We start from the raw sequence: 19,808 nt of genomic DNA on the forward strand, positions 1-19,808 counted from the left end.
CAATCTCCTACCTCTTTTGTCTCTAACTCACTATTATTTGTCTATTTGTTTTCCTGAGAAACTATTTTGTAGATAATAATATGTAAAACAATAACCATTGATAATTTCCTACCATTTTGTCTGTAATTTGCTAAGTCCCCCCTATTATTATGTTATCCTTCTTTTATTCTTTAAAATAAAAAAAATAAAAAAATAAAAAGCTATTAGAGAAAAGAAACAGATCACCTATAAAGGAAAGCCCATCAGAACCATCGCAGATTTCTCAACACAAACCACCAATTCAAGAAGAGTTTGGAGTGTAGTATTCCAGGTCCTAAAACAAAACAACTTCCAACCTAGACTGTTGCATCCTGTAAAACTATCCTTTAAATTTAATGGAGAAATACAATATTTCCACAACAAAGAACAACTGAAGAGCTTCATGAGTGCCAAACAAACCCTACAAACACTACTAAAAGATATTCTAGAAAGAGATAAAAATCACTACAATTTCAATCAAAAAATACAAAGAAACCACATAGCAGAGAAAAATTGAAACAGAGAGTAAAAGTTGGAAACTGACAAGTAAATAACGTGACAAAGAGAAGCCAACACATAACAGTTATCACCATTAATGTAAATGGCCTCAATTCACCAACCACAACAAACAGACTGGCAGAGTGGATCAAGAAACAAAATCCAATAATATGCTGTATACAAGAAACACATTCAACTCAAAAGGAAATTCACAGACTGAAAAGTCAAAGTTTGAAAAACAATCCTCCATGTGAGAGGAACCTAGGAAAAATCAGGGATAGCTAATCAATTGCAGACAATGCAAACTTCAAACCAAGAACAATCAAGAGACACAGAATGTCACTACATACTTAGCAGGAGAAAACTTCAAGAAGAAGAGATAACAACCATCAATATGTATGCACCTAATATGGGGAACCCAACTATATAAAACAAGCCTTAATAGACATGAAAAACTAAAAAACTAATAACATTATTGTAATGGGGGACTTTAACATGCCATTGACACAAAGACATAGGTCAATTGGACAAAAAAATCACCAAATAAATCACAGAAATGCACAAAACTTGTCAACAAATAGACTCAGTAGACTTTACAGAGTGGACCCCCCAAAAAAAGAACAGAATACATATTCTTCTCAGCTGCACATGGGACATTCCCCAAAATAGACCACATACTAAACCATAGAACATGCTTAACTAAATACAAACGTGTTGAAATTATCCCATGCATACCATCTGACCATAGTGCCATGAAATTGGAAATTAATGACAAAAGGAGCTGCAAAAAACTCGATAAACACGTACATATTCAATAACGCCCTCCTGAATAACCAATAGGTCATGGATGAAATTAAAGAAGAAATTAAACAGTGTCTACAAACAAACAAAAATGTAAATACAACTTACCAGAATCTGTGGGAGGCACTGAAAGCAGGCCTCAGAGAGCAGTTTATGGTGGAAAATTCACACATGAGGAAAAGAGAATGAGAACAAATTAATAGCCTAATACTGCACCTCAAACTTTTAGAAAAAGAAAGAACAAGTCAAACCCAAAGAAGGGGGGAAAGTTAAAAAAATCTAGGCAGAAATTAAAGTAATTGAGACAAAGAAAATACTACAAAGAATTAATGAATCAAAGAGTTTGTTCTTTCAAGGGATGAATGAAATGAATAAACTCCTAGCCTCACTTATCAAAACAAAGAAAGAAAAAACTCAAATTCATGCAATAAGGAATAAAAGGATGAAATCACTACAAATCCTATAGAAATTCAGAAGATCATCAATACCAGCTTTGAAAATCTTCACTCCGATAGGATGCAAAATATAGAAGAAATGGACAGACTCCTAGGTAAGTATGAATTACCAAAACTGAATCCAGAAGAAATAAAAATTCTGAATAATCCAGTATCAATTATTGAAATTCAAAATGTGATTAAAAACCTGCCAGCAAAGAAAAGCCCAGATCCTGATGGAGTCACAGCTGAATTCTACAAGAATTTCAGAAAACATTTAATGCAAACTCTCCTCAAACTCTTCAATGAAATTGAAAAGGAAGCAATTCTCCCTTACTCATTTCTGGAGGCAAGTATTATACTGATACCAAAACTAGAGAGAGAACTACAGGCTACTCTTCCTAATGAACATAGATGCAAAGATGCTCAATAAAATATTAGCAAACAAAGTTCAGCAGTTCATCAAGAAGATTATACACCATGACCAAGTGGGATTCATCCTAGAAGTTCAGGGATGGTTCAATATATGCAATCAATTAATGTACTATACCATATTAACAGAGCCAAAGACAAAAACCACATGACTATTTCAATAGATGCAGAAAAATCTTTTGACAAAGTCTAATACTCATTCATGATAAAAAAAAAAAAACCTAGAGAATACAGGAATAGAGGGACTTTACCTCTATCTGATCAAAGCTATCTGTAACAAACCAAAATCCAACATTATACTAAATGGACAAAAACTGAAATCTTTCACTTTCAAATCAGGAATAAGACAAGGATACCTACTGTCATCACTCCTATACAACTCTGGAAACATTACCCAGAGCAATTAGACAAGAGAGAGATATAAAAGGAATAAGGATAGGAAAGGAAGAAGTGAAGTTATCATGATCTGCAGATGACATGGTACTCTACATGGAAGACACCACAAACTCCACTAGAAGACCCCTAGAATTAATTAACAAATTCAGTAATGGGGATGCATAGAGGGTCAACACTCAAAAATCAATAGCATTCTTATACACAAAAACGAACATACTGAGAGAGAAATTAAGGAAATCATATATTTTACAATACCATCTACAAAACTGAAGTACTTAGAAATCAATCTAACAAAAGAAGTGAAAGATCTTTACATTGAAAACCACAGTACTCTGAGAAAGGAAGTTGAAGTTTTCAGAAAATGGAAAGATATTCCTTGCTTATGGAGTGGAAGAACCAATACTGTGAAAAGGGCCATGCTCACAAAGTTGTTGTACACATTCAAATGCAATCACAATTAAAGTAGCATCAGTATACCTCACAGATCTACAGAAAACATTCCTAAAATTCATCTGGAACCAGAGACCCAGAATAGCAAAAGCAATCCTGGGCCACAAAGACAAGCCAGGTGGCATTACAGTCCCTGACTTGAAATTATACTACAAGCCCACTGTGATAAAATCAGCATGGCATCAGCAGAAAAATAGACCTGAGGATCAATGGAACAGACTGGAAGGTGCAGCCACATCCACAAATTCACTCAGCCAATTTATTTTTCACAAAGGTGTCAAACAAGTTCACTGTAAGAAAGATAGCCTCTTCAATAAATGGTGCTGGAAACACTGGCTTTCCACATGCCAAAGACTAAAGCTAGACCCATATCTATCACCACGCACCAAACTCAAATCAAAATAAATCTAACATTTAAATATTAAAATAGAAACACTAAATCTACTGGAAGAGAAAATAGATAAAAATCTTGAAGACATAGGGGTAGGCAGAGAGTTCATGAACAAAAATCAAACAGCACAGGAAATACGTCAAAGAATCAAAAACTGGGATCTCATCTTATTGAAAAGCTTTACATATCTAAAGAAATCACCAGCAGAGTAAAAAGAAAACCTACAAATTGGGAAAAAATATTTGCTGGCCATCCCTCAGATAAAGTGCTTCTATCTAGAACATATAAAGTATTTTAAAAAGTCAACCCCCACAAATTCAAACACCCAATCCAAAAATGGGCATCTGTGATGAATACACATTTCTCAGATAAAGAGATACAAATGGAAAATAAATACATGAGAAAATGTTCAACATCATAGTCATTCAAGAAATGCAAATTAAAACAACATTGAACTCTCATCTCATTCCAGTGAGAATGGCTGTCATTAAGAAATCTCCAATAACAAATACTGGCGGGACTGTGGAGAGATAGGAAATCATCTCCACTGCTGGTGGGAATGCAGACTTGAGAAACTTCTGTGGAATTCAGTTTAGAGATTCCTCAGCAAAGTAGATCTAGAGGTCCCATTCAACCCAGCTATTCCCCTGCTGGGTATTTTCCCAGAAGATCTGAAAACATCATATCACAGCAATATATATGCACCCATGTTTATAACAGCACAATTTGCAATAGCTAAATCATGGAAGCGACTTGCACCCGGACACCCTGCTGGGTCGCAGGCATGGGCACTCTGCGATTGCTCTTTGGGCGGCCCGAGTCTGGCTCCTGCGCACGTCCTGAACTGAATAAGAAGCAGAACCAGGCGGGCTGTGACCCTCTCTCACCGCCCCGATTCCCAGCTGAAACTCACAGAGAGAGCCAGGTATTTCCCATCTACCTCCTTGGGGCAGAGCTACTATAATAAAATCAACCTGGTACTGGCTGAAAAACAGACCTGAGGATCAATGGAACAGAGTTGGAGAAACAGAAACAAACACAAACACTCTCAGCCACAGAATCTTTGATAAAGGGGCTCACTGGAAGGACGATAGCCTCTTTAATAAATAGTGCTGGAAAAATTGACTTGCCACCTATCAAAGACTGAAAATAGACCCAAGTCTATCACTATGCACCAAACTCAAGTCAAAATGGATCACAGATCTCAATATTAAAACAGAAACAATAAATCTATTGGAAGAGAAAGTAGGTAAAAACCTTGAAGACATAGGGGTAGGCAGAGAGTTCATGAACAAAAACCAAACCACGTGAAACACTTCAAAGAAGCAACAACTGGGATCTCATCCTACTGAAAAGTTTCTGCACATCTAAAGAAATCACCAGCACAGTAAAAATAAAACGCACAAACTCGGAAAAAATTTTAGCTGACTGTCCCTCAGATACAGGGCTTCTATCTAGAACATATAAAGACTTAAAAAATATCAGCCCCTCCCCAAATTCAAAGACCCAATCCAAACATGGGCATCTGAGATGAACACACTGTTCTCAGATAAAGAAATACAAATGGCAAATAAATAGATGAGAAAATGTTCAACATCATTAGTCATTTGAGAAATGCAAATTAAAACAACATTGAGATTCCACCTTACCCCAGTAAGAATGGCTAGCATTAAGAAATCAACAAATAACAAATGCTGGCGAGGCTGTGGAGAAATAGGAACCCTTCTCCACTGCTGGTGGGAATGCAGACTGGTGAAACCACTGTGGAAATCAATGTGGAGATTCCTCAGAAAACTAGGTCTAGAGGTCCCACTCAACCCAGCTATTCCCCTTCTGGGTATTTTCCTAGAAGATCTGAAAACATCATATCACAGCAATATATGTGCACCTATGTTCATAGCAGCACAATCTGTAATTGCTAAATGTCCATCCACCGAGGATTGGATAAGAAAATTGTGATACTTTTATATAATGGAATATTACTCAGCTATAAAGAAAGATACACTCAAGGCTTTTATAGGTAAATGGTCACAGCTAGAGATCATACTCATAAGTGAAATAAATCAGACCTGCATGTGCAAGCACTGCATTGTCTCAGTAGTGTAAAACCTGAAAGAATTCATTTAAACTCAGAGGTATGATAGACATTGTGAAATGATAGGAAAATGCTCAAGGGTAAAGGGCAACTGGGATGTGGGAAAAGAAAAGGGAAAGAAAGAGAAATTTTGTATGTATGTATATATAGGATAGTTAACATAGTTGATCTACTGTCTTCTATTTCTTTGCTGAAAGAAACTGTCAATGAGTCCTTGATTGATCAATATTGCATGTCTATCTGTTTTCATGAGAAACCACTTTGAAGATATCAATATGTAATACAACAAGCATTGTTAATTTCCTACCACTTTGTTTGTAACCCTCTATTGTCTGTACTGTTCTTTTGCTCTTTTGTAAAAGGTTGTCTGTCTGTTAATGTTTTCCTCCTTTTATTTTTAAAATTTAAGAAAAAAAAAGTCTTTGAGACTAGGAAAGAGAATTAAGGAAATTAAGTCAGTGCTCAACGGACCAGAGGAGAATCAGCGGGCAGGTAAGCCCGGTCTCCAGGATTGTTCATGAGGGTTTGTGAAATTTTCTGTTTCAGAAAAAATACAAAGCAAAACAAGAGATTTTACAGGAGATAGGAAATGAGGATATGGCACAACCCTCAGCCCCCATATGATGGACTTGACCCTTTTAGGGGCCCACCTTGGTTGACTGTTCAAAGACCATTACCTATGACTATGGTTATGAGGGCTTTTGCCGAAGCCAGACAGGAAGGAGATTTGGATGCTTGTAAGGCTTTTGCTATGTACCCAGTTACAGTTACTCAACTACCAGGAGATCAGGGAAATCCCAAAGGGTATGTGCAATATAGTCATGCTCCCTTATCCTTTAAAACCATAAAAGAGTTGAAGCAGGCATGTGTTTCATATGGAGTGAATTCTCCTTATACTTTTGGTTTGATTTCGGGACTATCTCAGTCTGACCGTTTAATTCCGTGAGATCAAGAGATAATCAGACATACATTTCTCAGTCCCACTGAATTCCTCCAGTTTAAAACATGGTGGAGAGATGAAGCAGAGCTGATGGCCCATCGTAGTGCCCATGCTAACCCACCAGTTCCTATTTCTGCGGACCAACTCATGGGCTCTGGTAATTGGTTTGGGATTGATCAGCAAACAGAATATAATGATGAGGTAATTATTCAAACAAAAATGTGTCATCTTCAAGCATGAGAAAAGATTACTGCTCCTGGCCAGACTGTTCCCTCCGTGACTCAGGTTATTCAAGATGTTAATGAGCCCTACATAGAGTTTATAGCTAGACTAAGAGAAGTACTCCAGAAAATGGTGTCACAACCTGTCTTAAGAGAACTATTATTGAAAATGTTATCCTATGACAATGCAAACTCAAAATGCAAAAAAGTTTTAAGACCTTTAAAATCTCAGGACATTACTTTGGATGAATATATAAAAGCTTATCAGGATATAGGATCAGAAACCTTTAAAGCAAGACTGCTTGCAGCTGCTTTAATGGGAAACAGCCCTGGTACTCAAAGGAATGTTAAATGTTTTGAATGTGGTAAAACAGGGCAAGCGAAAAAGGACTGCAGACCAAGACAAAGAATGGATGACTGGATAAAATGAAAGGTTAATATTTCAGAAGATTCTTTACCCATTAAGGTTTGTTCTAGGTGTCAAAAAGGATGGCACTGGGCTAATCAGTGTCGATCAAAATATCATAAAAACAGTACTCCTCTGACACCAGCAGGAAACTTCACCTCAGGCCCAGCCCAGTGCCCAAGGATAAACAATACAGGAAGCTACCAAGAATTTCTTTTTCATTTTTTTTTTATTTTAAAAAGTATAAGAAGGATAGCATAGTAATAGGGGGGGCTTACCAAACTACAGACAAAGTGGTAGGACATTATCAATGGTCATTGTTTTACATATTGTTATCTACAAGATAGTTTCTCAGGAAAACAAATAGACAAATAATAGTGAGTTACACACAAAAGAGGTAGGAGTTTATCAATAGTTGTTGTACTGTACTTTGGTATCTTCAAAGTGGCTTCTAAAGAAAATAAATAGAGCTATACACGAGTAACCAATTGAATAATCATGAACTATTCTCAATGGTTGTTGTAAGAAACACATAATAATAAACATACATCCATTTACAAAATAGAATAGGAACAATACAAACATTACAGAGTTATGGATAGATTAGTAGGAAAATATCAATGGCTGCTGTAATATATGGTGGTATCTTCAAAGTGGTTTCCCAAGAAGACAGAGATATGCAAGAAGGATCTAACAAGTAGTTACAGCCTAAGGGTTGTCAAAAATAGCATGTTACCTCCTCACCAGTGACTCCTTTCACTGAAGTGTGACAGCTGGAAGGAAAGCCAGGATTGAAAAGAAGGACCGAGAGACTTGCACCTGTGTTTAGCAACAGGCTGTTTTCTTGTTCCCCCATAGTCATGATTACCCAGGGCTCCTCCATGGAGCTGACAGTCTGGCCAGAGGGAGAAGGCAGAGTATGCCCCGGGCCCCCTCATTCCTGTTGGACTAACTGGTAGGATGGGTCTGAGCTCTGGGGCCTCCACTTCAGAGGGCAGACCGATCTCCAATGGTCACCTTTACATTCAGAGCATGGCCCAGGGGGCTTCTCAGGGCAGTTCCTCTTGAGGTGGCCTGGCTTTTAACAGTGGTATCAGATGAATGCAGTTGTCGAGCTCTTCTTGGGGCCCCAAGAATCAGACTTAGGGTCTGTTTCTCTTAGTGGTGCAGCAAAAGCAGCTGCTTTTTCTCGGTCTCTTTGTTTTCTCTCCTTGGCCTCCTCCTCATCATGGCTATAGAATACTGAGGAGGCAATTCTTACTAACATCTCAAGTGAGCCATCTGGGGCAAAAGCCACTTTTTGTAGCTTTTTCTCTCCAGCCTCCCATCACATTGGGACCCCACAACCAGTTAGTGTCCTCTCCCCAACCATCAGCACAGGCAGCAGAAATCTTACTGCAGACCTCTCGGAAGCGCCACATGCTCCTTCACCGCAGCCTGTACTGTCAGGGGAAGAATGGCTTTGAGAGGGTCTCCCCACATATTGTGCAAGGTTCTCCTGGTTTACAGCTTCTGAATGGCTCTCATGATGCTGGTCCACTAGACCTCTGACTCTTCAGACTTAGGCTATATTCTCATATTGCCTGAGTTCTTGTTCAGCAGCTGCTCCTCTGCTGACTCTGGACCTTTCTGGTTCTCAATGGCAGGGGGAAGAATGACTTGCTGTGTGGCATGTATTCCCAGGGGTTTCTCCATGTCAGAATGATTCACGCATGTCTGTGAGCAGGCCTCTGCAGCCAGCATGTGGTGGGCCAATTGTGTCACTGTTTTTCTGTGCCATGATATTTCTCAATTGCACAGCAGCAGCCAGCCTAAGGGCTGGCACGCACCGCCACGTGCCCCCACATGGCTTCCCAGGAACCAGGGGCTCTCCTCCGGGGTGCCTGCATGGCCGGGGTCCAGCCCAAAGGCCGCTGTACCCTGCTGCGTGGCCTCCCGGGCGCCAGGGGCTCTCCTCCTGGGCGACTGCGGCAGTTATAAACTTCTAGCATTTCTAGCCAGCAGCAGTTACAAACACGCCCAAGCAGATCCAATGATCTCTTTGTCTCTGGATGCTGAGCCAAGCAAGGAGCTCATGTGCTTCAGGCAAAAATATGGCTATTATCATTGCAACGACTGCAACATTCGCTGGGAGAGCGCATACACATGGTGTGTCCAGGGTACGAACAAAGTTTACTTTAAACAGTTTTGCAGAACATGTCAGAAACCTTACAACCCTTACCAAGTGGAGGATATCACATGTCACAGTTGTAAAAGAATTAGATGTTCCTGCTCAGTAAGACTTTGCTATGTGGGCCCCACACACACTCATCGTCAAGACCTGTGTGAGAGATGTAGGGGCAGGCACCTGTCCTGTGCTGATGCTGGTACTTAGAATCCAGACAAAAACAAAATATCTTGTGGCCAGAACGAAAGCGATGGCCAGCATGCACAGAGGCTGAGCACATCCCCTGTGGCTACAGAAGCAGTAATCACAGGGCTGTTTGTCGGGAGTACACAGGCAGTGGAGCCCATTCCTGAAAATAAAGCAGGACTGTTAGGGCCATGCCACCAACTTGCTGGATCCCAACTTGATAAAATGGAAGCTGCAGCCAGTTACTGCTGGTACCTAAAGTATCAGCACAGCTCTCCCCAAGGCCGTAACTGGGGGCTGCTGCCTCCTCAGCAGCCACGCCCTCCCCCCTCGCTGCTCCCAGCTGCTCCTATTCCCCTGCCCACAGTGCCTTTCCCCCAGCTCATTGCTGCTCTCGTCCAGGTGCTGCAGGACACACTGGGGTGCCAGATAGAACGGGGAACAAAGAGGCCAATGCCCAGGACAGAGATAGAGGAGACCACCCAGGGAGTAGCTGGCAAAAAACTGAAGTTAAATGGGCATGAAGGGGGTGACAAGGACAGGGTTGAGGAGCTGTGGGGACATGCAGGGACCTGAGTCAAAAAGTAAAGGAGAAGACAGTTGCAGAGGCTGGGAAGGCAGCACAGGAGTAGGACATGAACAGCTCCAGACAGCCAGGGGACCTACCGTGTTGGCTAGCCAGTGCCCAGGCCCCAGGGTGGAAGGACAGGGTCACCCAACACCAACCCAGCTGTGTCATGGCCATACTAGCTGGCACTGCACCCTGTGGCACCACACATGGCAAGGGTGGTGACAGAGCCAGGAGGGTGACAAAGTGGTTGATTGGCTGGTGACAGAGGCCCAGGTGACACAGAAGCTGGTGGGACCTGGCAGCAATAACAGGAAACAGGGAGCAAGGGCCGAGTCCCTTGTGACCTTTGTGGCAAGCATCTCTGAGGCAGAGGGGATGCTCACAGTCACCCCTCTGTGAGACATAAAAAACCTGTTCCATGAGCTGTATGGCTTCCTGCAGGACTTTGTGCCCCAGGTGCTACGCCAGACAATAAAACAAGGAGCTACTGCTTAGGATTGACACTTGTCAAGGAGTGTCAATGTGTGTGTTTTATTCTCCTAATACAATGGATCTAGCCAGTAGCAAAGTAGGAGAAGATTCCCTTTTGCATCAACCTGATCCTGCAATTAGAGCTCATCTTATGGATAGATACACATTTTATGTTTTGGAAGATACACATTTTATGTTTTGGAAAAATTTGCATTTACTGTACCTACTTTTAATAACCAGGAGGAATTTTTTATCTCCTCTGTAGGAGATAAAAGACCTGAGTTACACTGAAAATAGATGGAAAAGGATTTAAGGGGTTGGTAGACACAGGAGCAGATGTGACTATAATTTCCTGGCAACACTGGCCTAAATTATGGCCTACCATGAAAGTGCCTACAGTTTTCTCTGGTGTTGGAACAATGACAGATGTTCACCAAAGCATTAACATTCTTCAGATTTCTTGTCCAGAAGGACAAATAGGTACTTTAAAACCATATATTGCTGATATAGTGGTGAATCTGTGGGGAAGAGATTTGTTAATGCAATGGGGAGCATATGTGAGCATTCCACATATACCATCTCAGGCAAAGGATATGATGGATCAAATGCATTATAATCCTTGTAAAGTTAATAGCTGTATACAAGCTCCTATTATTGCCAAAGAGATGCATGGTTTAGAGTATCCAAGTTTAGGACAGAGGCTACTGTAGAAAAGGGTTCCACTTTACCTTTAAAATGGCTTACTGATGAGCCAATTTGGGTTGAGCAGTGGCCTCTTCCAAAAGAAAAATTAGAAACCCTTAGATCAGTAGTACAAAAACAATTGTTAGAAGAACATATTGAGGAATCTACTAGCCCCTGGAATTGCCCTGTATTTGTGATTAAAAAGAAATTAGGTAAATGAAGAATGCTCACAGATCTTAGAAAAATTAATGAGGTCATTCAACCTATGGGTCCATTACAGTTCAGATTACCCTCTCTTGTCATGATACTTAAGGATTGGAAGTTAATTGTTAAAGACCTTGAGGACTGTTTTTTAACTATTCCATTGCAATCGGCAGATAGAGAAAAATTTGCATTTACTGTACCTACTTTTAATAACCAGGGACTAGTAAAAAGATATCATTAGAAAGTTCTCCCTCAAGGAATACTAAATAGTTCAATACTCTGTCAATATTATGTTAAAAGACCTTTAGAATTGTTGCAGGAAAGATTCCCAGATGCTCTGATTTTGCATTATATAGATGATATTCTCTTTTCTGTTAGCTCAGAAAGATATTTGCAGGAAATATTCTGTGTAGCCAAACAATTGTTGACTGACTTTGGTTTGCAGATAGCCCCAGAAAAACTCCAGACCGACTGTTCCATTACTTATTTTGGTCATATTCTCCAAAAACAACAAATAATTCCAAAAAAATTAGTATTTCTAAAGATCAGCTTCTCATCCTTAATGATTTTCAAAAATTATTGGGAGATATTAATTGGTTGCTATCTTCTTTAGGTATTCCTACCTATGCTTTACAACACCTTTTTAATACTCTTAAAGGGAACTCAGCATTAGACAGCCCTCATTACCTTACAAAAGAAGCTGAAAAATAATTAGCCTGGGTAGAACAGCCTATAAGTCAAGCTCAATTAACCCATATAGATTTATCTAAACCGGTTACACTTCTAATTTTTCCATCATCTCATTCTCCTACGGCCATAGTATGGCAGGAGGAGGCAGTTTTAGAATGGATTTTTCTTCCACACAAGGAACAGAAGCGGCTCATTACTTATATAGATAAAATAGGCCTAGTTATTTTTAAAAACCAAACTTGTTTATGACAGTTATCAGGAAAAGACCCTAAATCTATTATTTTTTCCTTAATAAAGCAGCAGACAGATCAGGCATTACAAATGAGTGAACAGTGGCAGATTGGACTTGCTGGTTGTATTGGAAAAATAGACAATCATTTTCCCAATTCTAAACTTTTACAATTTCTTAAACAGCATAACTGGATTTTGCCTAGAATTATGCACTCTGAACCCATAACTGCAGCAGACACGTACTATACTGATGGTAGCGGTAATGGAAAAGCTGAATACGTAGGAAAGATTTCAAAAGTATGGCGCATTCCTTTTCTTTCTGCACAATGAGCAGAACTTCAGGCAGTAACCAACTTTTGTTAGATGTTCTAGAATCTATCGTCTTTGTTACAGACTCAATAAGTATGGTTCACAGTCAGTTATATAAAAACAGCTACTTTATCAAATGCTACTGAACTTGATCAGTTGTTCTTTCAATTACAGACTAATATCCATAATAGAGATTTTCCTATTTTTGCAACTCATATCCGCTCTCATTCACATCTTCCTGGTGACACGGTTAAATATAATGATGAAGTTGACTGACTTGTTGCTGTTTCCTCACCAGATTATTTAGCTACTGAATTCTACACTTTAACTCATGTAAATACCAAAGGCTTATATAAAAAATTTCCTCAACTTTCCATTCAACAAGCTCTTGAAATCGTTTTATCTTGTCCTACTTGTGGAATGCTTAATAAGCTTACTTTTCAGCCTGCAACAAATCCTAGAGGTTTGCAAAGTAATGAGTTGTGGCAGATGGATGTAACATATATTCCTGCTTTTGGAAAACTTGGATTTGTATATGTTCTTATTGACACATATTCTGGCTTTATATGGGCCTCTGCACAATCAGGAGAAAAGTTTGCACATGTTAAAAATCATTTGTTAGAATGTTTTGCTATCATAAGAAAGCCCAAAGCAATTAAAACTGACAATGGACTTGCTCACACATCCCATTCCTTCCAGCAATTCTGTTCCTTGTGGAATATTAAGCATTATACCAGTATTCCATATTATCCTCAAGGACAAGGTATGGTTGAAAGGGCACATGCTACTCTTAAATCTAAAAGCTAAACAAAAAGGGGGAATTAGGGGTAGAAGCTCACCATGTCAAATATTACATAAAGCTTTATTCTCTTTAAATTTTTTGGATATTAGTAAAGATTCATCTACTACAGCAGCAGAAAATTTTAGACCACTATTATTAAAGGACCACCAGAACCAATAGGGCAACCTGTTTTTTTGGAAAGATATTCATACTAGAAAGTGGGAAAGAATTATTGTTCAGATTTCACAGGGAGGATTTGCTTGTGTCATTACAGATTCAGGAGATAAAGTGTGGTTACCTGCTAGAAGAATTAAACCTCTACATGAGCCACAAACAGTCAGACTCAATCTGAATCCTCCAGTGGAAAAAATGAGAGTAATGCCACTACAGCACCATCCTTGGATAATAATCAGGAATATTCAGGAGGCACAAACCCCAATTTAGAAACAACTGAAGAAAGTAATCCATAATGTCGAGAGCCAGCTGCATTTTAGTGGAAAATATTTATAGCTAGTAATATATTTTCAGCCATGTTGGCTGTCATAGGCACTATGATAGGCATTAACTTTACAGAATCAGACATATATGCCTGTATTAATTTATGGTATTGAATTTAGATAGCTTCCTGGTTAGCGTGATGCATGGGGACCATTTATAATGACAGACAGTTAGATTATAAAATTTTAAAATTGTAGTAGGATTACTACAATATGGTTTGGTAAAAGGTTTGCTTGAGTGCACTCTGATTTTCTGTAAATGTTTGTATATTTTGTGTACTTGTTACATGTTTGTCTGCCATTTTGTAAACAGCTGTTCTCCTTTACTTTTGGGTTCAACAAAATTTTTTCATGATACAATTGGGGTGCAAATCTAAAAGCATGCTTTCTCCTAAATTACCAGCTGGTCTAAATGAAGATATTTAAATAAAGATATTTAACTATAATCTCTAAGCAGAAAAATTGTTGGGTTTCTTCATTAATAAGGAGCCCCAGTGACCTCCACAGTCTCTTGGGAGATACCCCAATAATTTGGTCATGGTTAAAAGTGTTCCAGAAAAAAATAAAAAATAAGGTGTTCTCAAGAAAGATGTACAAAACTAAAGAAACAAAAGTTTTCATATGTGTATGTCAAGTTATTATTGTTAATTTCATAGTATATTGAAATGTATTCTTGATTCTGGATGTATAGTTCTTCAAAAGGTAAAGCAAGGATTGCTTATGATAAGACTTTCATTCAAATTCACACCTTTGCCTTTGAAAAACTTAGGTATATTTCATTAAATGATAGCAGATTAGAGAAAAGCTTATGTATTAGATAGAGATGATTGGTTGAGAGGGTTAGGTTATCAAATGAAATTTTAAGTGTGTTACAAAATGTCATGATTGTCATGCGGCAATGTTATGTATGGATTTGGTTTCTAATTTCAATGTACCAATATGTAATTATTATATGTTAACATTCTAGAGGGATTTAAATGATAGGATATTAATGGTCCTTAAGAGAACAACAGTTTCATTTTATGTTCTAAGATGTCTAATATTCAGATAGATAGTAGTGCTAAGCTTTATTGCCTCTGTTATTTCAGATCAGTAGTAAGCTTTATGTCACACAAGGTTTTGATTTTTAAATTTCTGAGTGGATATATGTAATTGTTGTTTGTCAATATTCTATTGAGATTTAAATAGTGGAATATCTATGGTTGTTAAGAAATTATGGTTCCACTTGTATGTTCCAAGGTACTTGCTATTTAGATTAGATTATGATGCTAATCTTGTTGCCTTCATTACGATGTTATATCATTAATCTCCTCTGCTGGATGTTTAACCACTGAGAGCTACAGACTCAATATCAGAAAGATAGTTTGGGCTAAAAACACAGCCAGTATTTTGGCTATGCCCTCTGAGGTCAGTACAGACTCAGGACATAAGAGAACCTCTACCATGACATTGTATAACTCGATTGAGTCCCTGATTTTCTGATCAAGGAGATTATGGGACAGCAGAGAAAAGTAATTCTCTGATGTATAGTGTGCCTAAGGAGAGTCACTAAAAGAGAAAAAATCTCTCAGGCTTTCACAGAAAGCACCTTGGTCAAGCAATGGCCATGATTCATCCAGATGGCTGGCACTGACAGAGGATCAAGAGATGCTGCATTTGGTTCCAAGATTCCTGAGGAGACCTAACTGACCCTGATAGATAGTAAAAGGTTAAAACTCTTTATTTATACAAGTCTCACTCTAACTTGGTCTTAATATATGGCAGAAAAGTGTGATCTCTAGATATAAATTGAAGACTAAACATTGTTATGGACTCGGAACTATGTTCTTATTTTTACAAACATCCATAGTCATTTCTTGTGATATTATCATTGTACTTTGCCTCATCCCATTAGTCTGGCGAGGTTCATCCAGGAAATGCTGAGAAACAGAAGACAACTGGTAACTTTGTTGATGCATCAAAGGGGAGACATGTGGGAAAAGGACTGTGATTGCTAATTAAAACAAAAAGGGGGACATGTGGGGAAAAAAACTGTGATTGCTAATGCATTGATTACTGATGGTTGGCTTATGATTCCCCAGCCATACTGAGTGTACATGGTACAGGGTGTGGAAGGCTCACCCGATGATAGTTACCATCAGCTGAGAGGCAGAAATGGAAAAGGATAATGAATTTCTCCTGTGGGTCTTAGTTATGTTCTTGGTTCTAATAAAAGGTGATTGGGATGGGTGATTGAGGCTGCAGTCCAAGAGGCTGTAAACCCCCTGATGCGAGACTTTTGCCTCTCCTATTTTTCTTATCTCTTTTACCTTTTCATCCATGGGACACCTCATTCTTGAGACATGTCACCACAGTTAATACCCACAAATACAGGCACATAAAGATGATGCTTAAATCACCAGAATCCAACTATTTAGAGATACAGTTGTCCATCAAGCAACATGGTTGCAGAGGATTCAATCCCTACCTTGCTCCGAGGCAGAAACACTAGGGCAGAGGGTTGGATGGAGTAAAACAATTCAACTGGTATAGCCCAGGAAGCAGAGCACAGAAGGAGAGCCCTAAAGACAAGGGATCAGTGCTCAGATAGACACCCCGTCCTCAGTGCAGGTCGTTCTACTGGGATCCACAACAGCCTACCTAAAGAAGAAGAGCAACCTATGTCAGTTCCTGGATGGAATTCCTAGGCCCCACAGCAATTTGCTAATTTAGACCAATAAATGTCAAATGCATAAATTTTGTCTAAAAATATTGAGAAGAAAGGTGGACTCCATCACATTGAATATTCATAATTAAACAAGTGATATTTTAGGTTTACTTGGAAGGAGGCTATGATGATATAAGAGTTACCAGATGGGTTTAGTACATGGTTGCTAAGTTTTGTTACTGCTTAGTACATCATGCCACCATGGCTTTCCTGAAATTGGGTCACCAGAATTCTGCCTCCTTCACCAGATGGTCAGCTCTGTTGGGAACATGCTTGCTCTTAGCACAAGAGAGGGGCCTAATGCTTATCTGCTGCAGAAACTATCCTAGTGGACTTAATAGCCTGGCATTGATGATTCTGTCACTGGAGACCCATGTTTCTGAGCTTGTACTGGCCAATACCACATCCTACACTCCCCACATTACAGTGTTGAGTTCATTCTGTGGGCTAGAGTAAGCAGGTGGCTTGCTCTAAATCATCAGCTGTGGTCTCTGTACATTCTACACAACCACATAGAAGATGTCATCAGGGGAAGGTGTTGGGAGGATGGTGTTTTGTTAGAAAGGCTCCCATGATGAAGCATCACAAAATCAGTGGGAAACATAAGATCACTGAGCCGACTCCTCCCGCTTCCTGTGTTGCAGGTTAAATACATCAAGCACAAAGATTCAGAAGCTCGGACCTGGGAAGTCTTCTTGGGAAGATGCAGCTGCTCCTGCTCCTGTTGGCCTTCTTTCTGCCCCCAAGGACAAGGACAGGTAAGTGACCATCTCCATCCCCCAGAAGCCCAAAGACATTCCACAGAGGACATGAGTCTCCTGTCCCTCTACACGCCTGTGATCCATCTGTCTACAGTATTACTATGAACCTGATCTTCAGTTCCATGAGAGAACCCCAAGGAGGACATTGGATAAGCTACCAGAGACTGTTCTCCAGAAGAGCCAGTGTGTACTGTCCCCTCTCTAGGCCCCAGTTTGTTATCTGAAAAGTGGGTGGTTCCTCAAAGTGCATGCAAATGGTGAGAAGGAACAAGGAGAAAATATCAAATTCTCCTGAAGAGGGCAGAATAGGCCTATCTTCCCTGTCTAGGAATTGAAAGATGTTGCTCTCATTAGCAGTTTAGCAGAGACGCCCAGAGCTCAGTGACCCCAGAATCCATGGAATCACTGTCCTCAGAACACTGTTTTTGCCTTTCCTGAGTCCTAGTCTCTTTCTCCAACTCTGCTTTCCCACCCAAGCCTCTACTGGCTCCCCTGCTTTCCAGTAAAAGCCACAGAGGCAGGCTCTATCTTCTGTGCTTTCCAGGATCCCATCAACGCTGCTCTATCGACATTCATCCATAGACTACCTGGAGCTGTTCCCGCACATAGCTAATGCACAGTTCTGAGGCACCCACTACATGTCAGGCCCAGGAAAGAGGATCAGACAACATTGAGAGTACACACAAAGCCCTGTCTATAGGAAGCATCACCATCCTAGACATCACAGGATTCAGAAGGGCTTCAGCTACTTAATCTAAATGAAAAATCAGCAGAGGAATTATGAAAAGCATCTGGGATTTTAAGGTCCCTAGATGGATATGCTCATCTCCAACTACATGAACAAAGATTTCTAGACCAAGACCTGATTTCCCTCCCTATGCAAAAGAAGTTCAGGCTCCTCCTCTAGCTTCCTCCCAACTCCAGGCCACCACAGGCTGCCAAATCCCCAGCAGTTCTGCAGGCTCCTCGTAGATACTCATTCAGTGAATCAGGCTGCGCACAGTGTTTTTTTTTTTTCAGGGAAGATCATCGGGGGACATGAAGCCAAACCCCACTCCCGCCCTTACATGGCCTACCTTCAGATCAGGGAGGAAAAGACTGTAACAAGTTGTGGTGGCTTCCTGATACATGAGAAATTTGTGCTGACAGCTGCTCACTGTGCAGAGAGGTGAGGAATAAAAAACAGCGCACAGCCTCAGGAAATACTTCTCAGAGACCCTTCCTCCCAAGGAGCTCCCATAACTCCTGGAGACACACAAGCAGGAGAGTATTTGAGGATGAGAAAGGGCCAAGCTTGTCTCATGGTGAGACAAGCAAGCTGGCACCAAGGGAACTGCTGACATAAGAGAGACCAGGACAATCAAGCTTGATATATTTAAACCCAGGAACTATGCTTTGCCAAAACAATGCAAAGTAAAGTGATTTCATGTGTTTTCCTAGAGGTAACTGACCCCTGAGAACTTCTGGTGCCCAAGGTCCAAGATTTCAGCCTCAGTTACTAAGAAGCAGAGAGTGCAGTCACTCAGCCAGGTGGCCCTCCTGTCATCTGCAGCTCCACCCTGTACCAGATGTACCTGCTGCTTACTCTCCTAGGATGTGTCCTCTGTGTCTCCACATCCCTCAACCCACTCTCCTGTCTGTGCAGACCACAACATCAAGAAATAATTGTCTTACTGGGGGCCCACAACATCAAGAAGCCAGAGAAGACTTGGCAGATTATACGTGTGAAAAGAGTCATCCCACACCCAGCTTACAATGCTGAATATCTCACCAATGATATCATGCTGCTGCAGGTGAGGCACAGCTCCTGATGCTCTTGCTCTCCTCAGGCAGGGTTGCCCCACCCACTGGGACCCTGTGCTTTCCCTTTTAGCCACCAAGTCCATCACAGAGTCCAGGCCCAGAAGGCATAGGCTGATCTGGACTCTCTTACTTCTTTCCCTTCAGCTGGAGAAAAAGGCCAACCTGACTAAAGCGGTGCAGCTTCTCAGGCTGCCTAAGGACAAGACCCAGGTGAAGCCAGGTGCCACCTGCCAGGTGGCTGGATGGGGACTTTTGGCCCCAAATGGGAGCTCTCCTAGCACACTGCAGGAGGTGGAGATGACAGTGCAGAAGGATGAGGTCTGTGAGACACACTTTCAAGAGAATTATGACAGTGCTACGGAAATGTGTGTGGGGGACCCAAGGATTCAAAAAAGTACCTTTCAGGTAAGACTGGACATCTGTCACTCTTGGACTTGGGGGAAAAGGTGTTTGGGACAGATCTTGGACTGGGATTCCTAGCCATCAGGGTCTCCTTCACCTAGTAGGCTGTGACAGTTCTCCCTGAAAAGAGAAAAAGAGACCTGCATGACCTGGGAAGTAACTAGGGCTTCTACCGCTTTACCAAGGGGCCTCTGGAGAAGAGTGCCCTTCTGAAAGCCTGAGTTTATGACACGGTGTCTGAGCTCACATCGCAGGTATTAGA

At 40.5% G+C, this 19,808-nt stretch overlaps 1 protein-coding gene and 1 pseudogene across 1 annotated transcript in view; both read left to right on the forward strand.

The window, feature by feature from the left end:
* LOC102017203 overlaps positions 1-13,728 on the forward strand; it is a 49,733-nt pseudogene extending 36,005 nt beyond the window's left edge.
* The window catches only part of LOC102017549, a 69,371-nt gene that overhangs the window by 31,811 nt on the left and 17,752 nt on the right, over positions 1-19,808 (forward strand). Inside the window, exons 2-5 of the mRNA XM_013510221.1 lie at positions 17,225-17,338; positions 18,362-18,509; positions 18,987-19,134; positions 19,289-19,549. Of these exons, the coding sequence (XP_013365675.1) occupies positions 17,284-17,338; positions 18,362-18,509; positions 18,987-19,134; positions 19,289-19,549 (612 nt within the window). The 5' untranslated portion in view covers positions 17,225-17,283. The remainder of the gene's footprint in view (positions 1-17,224; positions 17,339-18,361; positions 18,510-18,986; positions 19,135-19,288; positions 19,550-19,808) is intronic.

The sequence above is a fragment of the Chinchilla lanigera genome, unplaced genomic scaffold (genome assembly GCF_000276665.1).
Source record: "Chinchilla lanigera isolate Chin_1 unplaced genomic scaffold, ChiLan1.0 scaffold00008, whole genome shotgun sequence".
Lineage (NCBI taxonomy): Eukaryota > Metazoa > Chordata > Mammalia > Rodentia > Chinchillidae > Chinchilla > Chinchilla lanigera.